Below are 10,973 nucleotides of genomic sequence, written 5' to 3'. Positions count from 1 at the left end.
GATCCATGTTTCTCCCTCCCTTCCCCTCTCTCTGAAAATAAATAAAATGAAAACTTTTTAAGGGAAGAAATGTTTGTTGAATGAATGAAAAAAATGTTCTCGCAGAGACATGTTAACTGAGTTAACACTTGTATCGTATCTGGCTACAATCAGCGCTCAAGAGAATTACTACTCTCCCTACTAAACCGCGTTTAGTGTTTACGTGGACTGTGTTTTCTGAGGGAAGGCGTTGTCCCACTCGGTTCCGAGCTCTCCACGGTGCCGGATCACATTAGGTGACTAGAATGACGGAAGACTGCAATTGCTAACGAGCTCGGGGTGGAGAGGATTACATATCTCGAATGGATCTGGCCCCTTCGCAGAGACCGCAAGTCTCATCAACCCGCAAGAATCTCAGTTTGTTCACGTACAGATAAAGTCCTACTAAACGTGCAAATCGAACCCCACCCCCAGCAATTCGACGGGTCAATTTCGGGTGGCCGCGCCCCCGCCTGCCTCCGACGCACTAACCCGGGAGACTGGGACCCGGGAGAGACGCATGCGCATTCTTCCCGTCTCGTCTCCTCCCACACTTTTGGTTGCGATTAGTCTTTCGCGTTTGGGTACTGGGTTCTTTTTGTCCCCTACTGCGTGCAGTGTTAGTTTACTTGCGTAAGTGAGAGAAGATGGCGACCTCTGTAGCGGTGCCACCGGGTGCGGTGGCCAGTCGGGCCAACAAGCGCAGTGTTGGCGGGCCGGGAGGCGGCGGCGGCGGTAGTGGATCCCGAGGGACCGAGGAGGAACCGCCGCCACCCCTACAAGCAGTTCTGGTGGCGGATAGCTTCAACCGCCGCTTCTTCCCGATCTCCAAGGACCAGCCTCGGGTGAGCGCCTTGCGCGAGAGAAGCCGCAGGGCCGGGGGCAGGAGTTAGTTATCCTTTCGTCTGCCTAGTGAGGCGTCCTCTGGGAGAACGTGTGTCTAACTAACCTCTTACCCTGAAGTCGGTTTCCCCAGTTATGGGGAAGGGAGACAGTTTAAACCCTGATGACTGCCTGACCGATTGGTACACTTGGTAGTGCTATCTCAGGTTTGGGAGGCGTGCCGAGGGCTAAGTTGTAGAAGCAGTGCTGTGAGAAGCCTTCGCCGGAGTAATCATCGCTCCAAGAAGAGGCTGCAAGGCCATTTTAACTATGTGGAGGGAAAGAAAAAAAAAAAAAAAGATCCTTTAGTGAAAGGAGTATCACCCGTTTTTCCTCCAAAAGGGAGGTCCTATGCCTAAAAAAGAACAGATTGGTCTGATCCCATAGTAACAACTGTTTCGGATCTGGGTGTGCTTTTTTTCCCTTCTAGCTTTCAATGGCAGCCAGTGCCTTCTGTCCGAAAGACAACAGAGTGGGTTTAGTGGCTGGTTGCCAGCAGCCTTTCTCTTATCTGATACTCGGGAATTGGACTGAGCTAGTCCTGGGGATTGCTGGGTCACCCAGTCATCCCCAGTTCAGAGAGGGAACTGCATTCATTTCAGGGAAAAGTCTCTGTAACTCCTCACTCCCAGCAAAATGCGAATGGCTGTTCATTTTGGACAGGTGATTGAGGTTGACTCCCCCTGACTCTTAGAAAGGGATCAAGGAAGGAAATTTTATGGGGAAAAGGCCTTAATGGTGCTTAGGTTTCTGGAGATATGAGTGCTTCCCAGTATTCTCTTTTACCGGAGGTGGTAAAAGAGAGCAGCTCTGTCTTTAATTCTAAACAAGTAGATTCTATGTATGTTTACTTGATCCAAGTAGTAACACTTTATACTCTAATGCTTAGAGCATGCTATGAACATCAAAGGCAGAATAGTGATTAATTTAAGTTGGAAAGATAAAACAAAACTATAGCATTTGCAAACACTGATATAGGAGTGAAATTTGTGGGCGTAGTGGAGGAAAGAATGGTATGCAGAGGGCCAGATTCAAGACTTCATTTTTTTTTCACCTCCTACCCTCCAGGTCCTCTTGCCCCTGGCCAATGTGGCACTAATTGACTACACTCTGGAATTTCTGACTGCCACAGGTGTACAAGAAACCTTTGTCTTTTGTTGCTGGAAGGCTGCTCAAATCAAGGAACATTTACTGTAAGGCCCTGCCCCTTTTTGTTCTCTGTTTCAGCATTTTTTTCACTTTTTTAAAGATTAATGTAACTAGATAAGGGTAAATCGTGAGGGGCAAAATGTGTCTATGTAAGTTCCATCATAAGGTCTAAGCAGTCACTACTATCAAGTAGTGACAACTGAAACTGTGACAAAGACTAAAGAATAACAGTTGAGTTTTTCTGAATCTCACTTATGAAGTTTGGTCCCAGTGGGTTTTAAGTTATTATTTAATCTGGCACTAATCTGGAAGTTACAGGAATAACATCTTTGTTTTTCCACTAAGCTTCTAAATATTGAGGTGTTCTTCATCTTTGTATTCCGAGGGCCTAACTTAGTACCAAGCACATAATAAGCACTTAACAAATGTTTGGTGAAATCTTCCTGAAAAAGAGTAAATGTCAGGATTTATGGAAGCTTAAGAAATGAAGACTTGGATAATAGCATGGTCTCCATTAGACAATTCTTAAATTTGGTCTGGATTTCAGAAGGAGAAAAGTGTATTCCCAGGAAACTGTATACCCTAAGTCTCAGCAGGATTTTGAATTCAAATCCATGTTTGGGGACAGGGGTCAGGCTATGGAGAGGAAATAACCGTGTTTCTCTAACCCATAAAACAGGCCTGGTGACAGAGGATACTGAAACCATTAATTATAGTTCATAAATCTCTCTGAAGTTCAGGACGCTGGCAAGAACCCAGAAAAGCCATAGAGAAGGAGTGAATCTTGAAAGGGGGAGAAAAACAGGGAAGCTCTGCATGATCTTTATGTTTGATTTACTCGTCCTCCTCACCTCCCCTTCCTTTAGGAAATCCAAGTGGTGCCGCCCTACCTCCCTCAATGTGGTTCGAATAATCACATCAGACCTGTATCGATCTCTGGGGGATGTTCTCCGTGACGTTGATGCCAAGGCGTTGGTGCGCTCTGACTTCCTTCTGGTGTATGGGGATGTCATCTCAAACATCAATATTACCAAAGCCCTGGAGGAACACAGGTCAGGATGGGAAAACAGGAGGGATGACAGTTTGGGCCCAGCAGAACCCTGAGACTCTCTCCCTGCTACTCTTTATAGGTTGAGGCGAAAGCTAGAAAAAAATATATCTGTGATGACAATGATCTTCAAGGAATCATCCCCAAGTCACCCAACTCGTTGCCATGAGGACAACATGGTAGTAGCTGTGGATAGTGCCACAAACAGGGTTCTCCATTTTCAGAAGACCCAAGGCCTTCGGCGTTTTTCTTTTCCCCTGGTGCGTGGGTATCTGGACTCCTTGGGACAGGAAGATGACAGGATTCAGCAAGAGAGCCAAGTTAAAGTCTTCGTAACTTCTCCCCACAGAGCTTGTTCCATGGCATTGGAGACGGAGTGGAGATTCGCTATGATTTACTGGATTGTCAGATCAGCATTTGCTCTCCTCAGGTGAGCGCTTCGGGCCCGGGCTGCACGTAGAGGGAGAAGCCTGAGGGTGTGTTACTCCTTCCTAGAAGGTCAGAGTGTGTTTCTTCTCCTTCTTTCTCGTATCTATTCTACAGCATATAGTTGTCGTCTTGACCCCAATATTAGGAGCCTTTTGGGATTCCGGCCCCTGTCCTGCCGTCACAGGGCCTGATAGGGTCTCTGGGGCTTATCTTTGCTTCCAGCACTTAACTTTGGCCTTACCCAACTACCCCCACAGGTGGCTCAGCTCTTCACAGACAACTTTGACTACCAAACTCGGGACGACTTTGTGCGGGGCCTGTTAGTGAATGAGGAGGTGAGAAAGGCTCCAGTGCCTGCTTAAAAGAGCGCTAAGATGTTGTCTCAGGCAGACAGCTTTTGGTCCCCTTTTATGTTTTAGTGAGCCTCAGGCGGGAGGAAAATAGCTGAGGTGGGGGGAGCAGTGGACAAAGAAAAGTCTCAGGCCATTCGGCCGTGACATTGAGAGGCAGAGGGGAACTTAAGGTAAGAAGAGTGTTGTGCTTGGGGGTGTGCTTCCTCTCTTGCTTGCTTGGGTGACCTCCCTCCCTTGTGCTCACTCAGGTCCTTGGGAACCAGATCCACATGCATGTGACAACTAGGGAATATGGTGCCCGGGTCTCCAACCTACACATGTACGCAGCTGTCTGTGCCGATGTCATCCGCCGATGGGTGTACCCCCTCACCCCTGAGGTGAACTTCACTGACAACATAACCCAGAACTGCACTCATTCCCGGCACAACATCTACCGAGGGCCTGAAGTCAGCCTGGGCCATGGCAGCGTCCTGGAGGAAAATGTGCTCCTGGGCTCTGGCACTGTCATTGGCAGCAATTGCTCCATCACCAACAGTGTCATTGGCCCTGGCTGTCACATTGGTGAGTGCAGGTGGGGAAGTCAAGCCAGCTATCCCAGCAGCAGGAACCCAGGGAGGCCCTTGTCTCTAGAGAAGGAGCGAGAAGAATCGTCCCCGAGAATGAGGAACCAGAGTAGTAGCTACCTTAATAAATTAGGGAACAGAGATATTTTTTAAAAGATGCTTTAATTTGTGGCCTGTGAGCTTCATATTGGGTGATTCTTCACATTCCAGGGTACCCTATATTCATACTGAGGACCAACCAGTTAATTAACATGCAATAATAACATCTGTGTGTTACAACTTATAAAGACCTTTTGCGTACATTGTTTCATTTAATCCTCACTAAAACCTTGTGAGGTAGGTGTTATTTATCCTCAGTTTGCAGATAAACAGACTGGTTCAAATAGGTTGTCTTGCCCAAGGTCATAGCTAATAAGAGGCAGTGCAGGGACTTGAATCTGAGTATTCTGATTATTAAGTCCAGCATTCTTTTTACTCTACCATACTGCCCGGTTAGCCTCTTGGTGACTCATTTTGGTTGTTGGAATGTGGTGCTTTAAATGGATCTGCCCCTTAAAAAAAAATGTAATTCTAAATCTATGAGAAGAAGTGGAATAGATATGGACATGATTCTAATAAGGTTCTTGAGTTCTTGAGATTCAAGGGTCCCCAGAAATCTTGAAGTTTCTTAAGTCCTGTGTGATAGTCTGTTATGGTCATAAACCTGGTGGAGGATGATCAGGCTGAGCAATGTTCTACTCTCAGACCTGGGCTTAGGGGGGAAGAGGGTGTTTCTGGTGAGGTAGGAGATGGAGTATTTGAGCTGGTTGGGAGTTGTGCTGGTGTCAGTCAGCCGTGTCTTCCAGGAATGGCCCTGGTCTGGAGTTGGAGCCCTGAGTGACCAGGAGTCCTTCCTGTCCTGAGCCAGGCGACAACGTGGTGCTGGACCAGGCCTACCTGTGGCAGGGTGTTCGAGTGGCTGCTGGAGCACAGATCCATCAGTCTCTGCTTTGTGACAATGCTGAGGTCAAGGAACGAGTTACACTGAAGCCACGCTGTGTCCTCACTTCCCAGGTGAGGGAAGTGTAAGGAGCCACTGCTCCGTACTGTGTATGAGCCCCAAACGGAGTGGTGGTCATGCTAAGCCAGAAGGGGCCTATATCCAACTGTAACCCAGTCTGAATTCAGAGTCCAGATCCAGTGGTTTCATTTGCCTTCTGCTTGGCTTATTTAGAAAAGTCACTCTGATTGTCAGGATGCACTCTTACTTAGCACACCGATGGATTATGACACACACTCCTTTTTTTCTCCCCTAGGTGGTAGTGGGCCCGGACATCACACTGCCTGAGGGTTCGGTGATCTCTTTGCACCCTCCAGATGCAGAGGAAGATGACGATGATAGCCAGTTCAGTGACGATTCTGGGACCGACCAAGAAAAGGAGAAAATGAAGCTGAAAGGTGCGAGGCTCAGCAGGTGTGGGGCATATGTGTCTCTCGGTGCCACAGACAAATACGTGTGTCCTCCTGGAGGGATTGGCACTTCAGCTGGGCCTTTGCTAAGGACCAATGCCTTTCCAGGTTACAATCCAGCAGAGGTGGGAGTTGCAGGCCAGGGCTATCTCTGGAAAGCTGCAGACGTGAATGTGGAAGAAGAGGAGGAACTACGGCAGGATCTGTGGGGTGAGCTGGGCCTGTTCCTTGCCACACACCCTTTCTAAGTCAGAATATTTTGAAGGACAGTCAGACTACTTGTTCCCTGCTTTATTCATGCAGACAGGGCATGTATATGACTCTGTATCAATGACTCTTTCCTCACCTTTCTTTTTTTCTCACCCTTTATGGGTTCTCAGGACTCACAATCAATGTGGAAGAAGAGAGTGAAACTGAAAGTGAGCGAAGTATGGATTCTGAGGAGCTGGACAGCCGGGCAGGCTCCCCACAGATGGATGACATCAAAGGTGAGTGGCCAGGGAAGCAGTATCATGAGGCAAAACAGGAAAACCTCCGGTTTATTCTTTATCTGGATCAACTAGCCAAAGACTCGTGTCCCTCCCAGGAAGGGTTTGGTATAAAGTCAGGACCAGAGGACAGTATGTTCTGGAGTGATGTTGGCCATTGAACTTACTGTTACTTTGATTTTAGTGTTCCAGAATGAAGTCCTGGGAACACTACAGCGGGGCAAGGAGGAGAACATTTCTTGTGACAACCTGGTCCTAGAGATCAACTCTCTCAAGTAAGAGCAGCCCCTCTCTGTTTTCTCCCGGTGGGGTATTCCCAGGCAGCTAGAGGTTCTCCTGTTTCTTCCCCATATAGGAACCTGTTCCCTTGACATCCCAAATGACAAAGCCAGTAGCATTTGGTGCAAGGAGAGCACTAGGTGTTAGCCTCAGCATTGATTCCCCCTTCCAGAATCCTCCCCCTTCACATGCCCCATCTGACTTCCTCTTCCCTGGTGTCCTGCCAAAGTCAGTCCTACAGCGTGCTGAAAGGGCCAGTGCAGGCCTTGGTGTCATCACAGTCTCCCCACAGGTACGCCTACAACATAAGCCTAAAGGAGGTGATGCAAGTACTGAGCCATGTGGTCCTGGAGTTCCCCCTGCCACAAATGGATGCTCCACTGGACCCAAACCGCTACTGTGCCCTGCTGCTTCCCGTGAGCAAAGATTAGGTCTGGGTACAAGAGACTGGGTAGAGGCAGATACATATTCTTGCTGTGGTAACTTTAAAAGAAATCGGGAGTAGAAGGTCTTGTGTGGGATATTCACATTACTGTGGTTCCTTTCTCCTCCCCTCTGGGAGTAGATTGGATTCTAAAGTAACCATGGCTGGTCCTGAGGAATCAAGTTAGGTTCAGTATTAAGTGGCTTTTGAGATTCCAGGGTTCAAACCATACCAGACCCCATGCCTAGAATAGACCTGGACTTTCACACTCTCTGACTGTAAATGATCTGACCCAAAATGAGACAGCCTGCAGGCTTGGAGTAGGTATTCTTGAGGCAGTCTGCGTATTTGATCCCCTTTCACCTTCCTGGGGAACCTCTCTTTCCCCAGCCCTGACGGCTGTCAGTTCCTAAGTCCCTCTGACATGATTCCACAGGGCCTGCGTCATCTCCCTCTTGTCTTTCCACATCATGAAAGACGCATGTTTTCAATACTGATTTTCTTTGCTGTTCATGTGTAGGTACATGCTCAGGTATATATCACAGTTCTCTTCTCTTTTCTTCCGTAGCTGCTCAAGACCTGGAGCCCTGTTTTTAGGAACTATGTAAAGCGTGCGGCTGATCATTTGGAAGCACTGGCAGCCATTGAGGACTTCTTCCTGGAGCATGAAGCTCTTGGTACTTCCATGGCCAAGGTGACTACTACCTCAAGCCTCATAGTCCTACATTTGCTTTGAAACAGGCCTTGGTAGGTCCCCAGTTGGAGGCATGTGAGAGGCAACCAATCGATGTTTTTCTTGCACATCAGCGTTTCTCTCCCTCTTCTTCTCCCTCCCTTTCGCCCTCTGTGAAAATAAATAAATAAATCTTTTAAAAGAAAGGAAGGGAAGGAAGGAGGGAGGGAAGGAAGGGAGGAGAGGAGAGGGAAAAAGAGAGAAAGAGGCCTTGGTGACATTCATGGAGACACAAAACAGAGACTGGCTTGAATCCAATAGTAGTTAACAGCACTGTCCACCCCTGGGGTTGTGCTCATTGCTGGGATAGTACCACTTGGAGCCCGGCTAGGGAGGCAGCCATTTGGAAGTTGCCCTGGGACTGTGTAAAGCTCTCCCCGGCAACGGTGGCAGAAGTTACACCTGTCCCTGTACCACAGTGAATAGCTCTCTCTAGTCTGTTCTGGAGGAGGCTGCTCAGTGTGGAGAAGGAAGCTGAGGACTGGTTAGAGAGAGGCCAAGATCTTGCATCCTCTTCTATTGTCCATTATATTTTGCCGGACTCTGCATAGTCTCTGAGATCTCTGCTGGCCTTCCGCAGGTACTGATGGCTTTCTACCAGCTGGAGATCCTGGCTGAGGAAACAATCCTGAGCTGGTACAGCCACAGGGATACAACTGACAGGGGCCGGCAGTTGCGTAAGAACCAACAGGTAAGTGAACAATAATTAAATTTTCTTAAACATTGAAGTCGAGACAAAAGCAATAGATAAATAAATATGTAAATACTTATGAAATCTTATAAAATAAAATAAAAGCAGTGCTGGATAAAATTTGGCACCTTGGCATGGATTAAGTCAGCACCAGACTGTAAACCTTTGTATTCTTTTTTTTTTTTAATATTTTATTTATTTATCTTTAGAGGGGAAGGGAAGGAGAGAGGGAGAGAAACATCAATGTGTGGTTGCCTTTCGTGCATCCCCTGCTGGGAACTGGCCTGCAGGGAACTGGTCTGCAACCCAGGCATGTGCCCTGACTGGGAATCGAACCGAGATTGTCTGGTTCGCAGGCCCGCACTCAATCCACTGAGCTACACCAGCCAGGGCTTAAACCTTTGTATTCTTTACCACCGTGCACTTCTGGGGAAAAAAAATGCTATTTCAATGCTCAGTTCTGTATTTAACTATTCAAAATGATTCCAACCAAAACAAAATTTTTTAAATGTTTTTTAAAAAAATATTTTATTTATTTATTTTTAGAGAGAAGGGAAATGAGGGAGAAAGAGAGGGAGAGAAATGTCAATGTGTGGTTGCCTCTCATGTTTCCCTCACTGGGGACCCGGCCCGCAAGGCAGGCATGTGCCCTGATTGGGGATTGAACCGGCAACCCTCTGCTTCACAGGCCCTTGCTCAATCCACTGAGCTACACCAGCCAGGGCTAAAAATGTTCTTGATGAAGCAGTAGAAATTATAGTTAGTAGTCTTTAAAAATTATTTTTATGTTAAAAAAAAAACCAACAGGTGAGACAGACTGCTCTCTCACCATGGCTGTTGCCGGGTTCCCTGGTCCTTGGCCCACAGGTAGTTGGTCCCTGGGACTCTGTGGTTGTTTGGGACGTTCATCCACTAAAGAGAATAGGAGGATTGTGTGCTTCTCCTCAATAGGTCACAACTGTGCTTTCTTACAGCTGCAGAGGTTCATCCAGTGGTTAAAAGAGGCAGAAGAGGAGTCATCTGAAGATGACTGAAGATGTACTGCCTGCTCCTGTGGGTGTGGTTGGAGGCCCTCCTGGCTTCTGGAGCAGGGCAAGCAAGAGGCCAGTTGCAGAAGATGAGTAATCACCATTCTGAGACTCAAAGGAGCAGAGGCTGGAACTCCAGTATTCTTCCCACCGCCAGCAACCATGTGCCTCGCATCCTGATTGGGGAGTTGGGATGAGGAAAGCGGGGCTGAAACAAAGCTCCACCTTGGGAGGAGCTAGGCAGGCCCTGCAGGTAGAGGAAGGCCAGAGGCATAGCTTTGTGCTTTGGCTTTCCCTCGGGAAACAGCAGAGAGCAGCTGGCCTTCTCTGCTGCTTGTATTTGTTAATATTAAAAAAGAGAGAGAGGGGGTGTGTTTGATTTTTCTCTAGCTCTGACTAATCAGTTTTTGAAGTAGGTGACCAAAGAGATCCGAACCTCTGACCTGTCAGCCTTTCCTTAACACCTGGCAGGGAAGGCGAAAAGGGGTATTATGGCCACTAGGTGGCACTATGGTGCCTTGCTAATTGACCATTGCCTTGGCTCATGGGTAGTGGAGGACCTAGATTCTTTTCTAGCATCTGTGGACCAATTTGTGGTCCTGGAGCAGTGTGCCTGAGCCTGTTTCCAGAGAGCATCCTAGTCCGAGCACTTTTCTATCAGTGATGATGCCAAACATGTACTGTCTGCTATCCACCTGCCAGAGTCTCATGCTTTATCCAGTTAACCCAGTATTACTACTGTCAGGGAAGCTGGGCTACTCTTCATCTTAAGGAAAGTTGCTCAAGGCTGCATCATTCTTGAGGGGTGAGGCTACAGACTTGACACTCATAATGCAGAATTCTTTATACTTCAGCAGATGCAGTGTCTAGGTGAAGGGAAATGGTCCACGGAGGCTAATAGAACCCCAAGCCAGAAATGGATATCTTAAGAACAGAGGAAGATTGGGCAAAGTGGGGTATTCCTGAATACTGAGGGCATTTGCTATACAATAGACATTTTGCTTGAAACTTTTCACGTATTTTTAGTTGTGATGTAGGCTTTATTCCCATGTTCATGTGAGCCAAAAGTTCAGAGAGGTCCCATATAGTCATTGGTAGGGCCAGGATTTGTTACTGGACTCCAGAACTGGAGTTTGTCACTGCTGCCGTTTAACTTCAGCCATATGCCCTTCTAATCTTTTTGAGTCATTGTCTTCATACATCCCTTGCTCTGTTGACACTTAAATTGTGGCTAATGTTACTAGTACCAGGAGGCCCTCCTGGAAATCTCAGATAAAACCGTTGCCTCCCTTCACTTTAGTTGGGTGGAATAGAGTTAGCTGAAAAGAGGATACTGTACTATACTCTTGTGGTGTGAAGGGGCATTGCTGAGTATTTCTAAAGAGGAAAATACAGGCTGGCCGGGATTTGGTCCTATTTACTTTTCCTATTCAAGAAAT

At 47.4% G+C, this 10,973-nt stretch overlaps 1 protein-coding gene across 1 annotated transcript; it reads left to right on the top strand.

Annotated features, from left to right (window-relative positions):
- The first annotated feature begins 637 nt into the window (after positions 1 to 637).
- EIF2B5 (eukaryotic translation initiation factor 2B subunit epsilon) lies at positions 638 to 9,902 on the top strand. The gene is made up of 16 exons (XM_037154866.2): positions 638 to 863; positions 1,969 to 2,093; positions 2,916 to 3,101; positions 3,180 to 3,357; positions 3,447 to 3,527; positions 3,784 to 3,861; positions 4,128 to 4,440; positions 5,350 to 5,495; positions 5,738 to 5,879; positions 6,000 to 6,101; positions 6,272 to 6,379; positions 6,564 to 6,654; positions 6,951 to 7,074; positions 7,651 to 7,776; positions 8,396 to 8,506; positions 9,481 to 9,902. Exons 1-16 carry the CDS (start codon positions 666 to 668, stop codon positions 9,538 to 9,540), a joined length of 2,169 nt encoding a protein of 722 aa, XP_037010761.2. The 5' UTR covers positions 638 to 665; the 3' UTR covers positions 9,541 to 9,902.
- Positions 9,903 to 10,973: the final 1,071 nt, after the last annotated feature.

Source organism: Artibeus jamaicensis, unplaced genomic scaffold, assembly GCF_021234435.1.
Source record: "Artibeus jamaicensis isolate MK-2021 breed Jamaican fruit bat unplaced genomic scaffold, CSHL_Jam_final scaffold_474, whole genome shotgun sequence".
NCBI lineage: Eukaryota > Metazoa > Chordata > Mammalia > Chiroptera > Phyllostomidae > Artibeus > Artibeus jamaicensis.
The sequence above is the reverse complement of the archived record's forward strand: the minus strand, read 5'-3'. Positions and strand labels throughout refer to the sequence as shown.

What these genes read in the sequence shown, in the direction of transcription:
- EIF2B5 (XM_037154866.2), top strand. Translation starts at nt 666, where the DNA reads ATGGCGACCTCTGTAGCGGTGCCACCGGGTGCGGTGGCCAGTCGGGCC. An exon ending in AAAGCCCTGGAGGAACACAG is followed by an intron (nt 3,102 to 3,179) that starts GTCAGGATGGGA and finishes TACTCTTTATAG; the next exon opens with GTTGAGGCGAAAGCTAGAAA. An exon ending in CTAGAGATCAACTCTCTCAA is followed by an intron (nt 6,655 to 6,950) that starts GTAAGAGCAGCC and finishes GTCTCCCCACAG; the next exon opens with GTACGCCTACAACATAAGCC.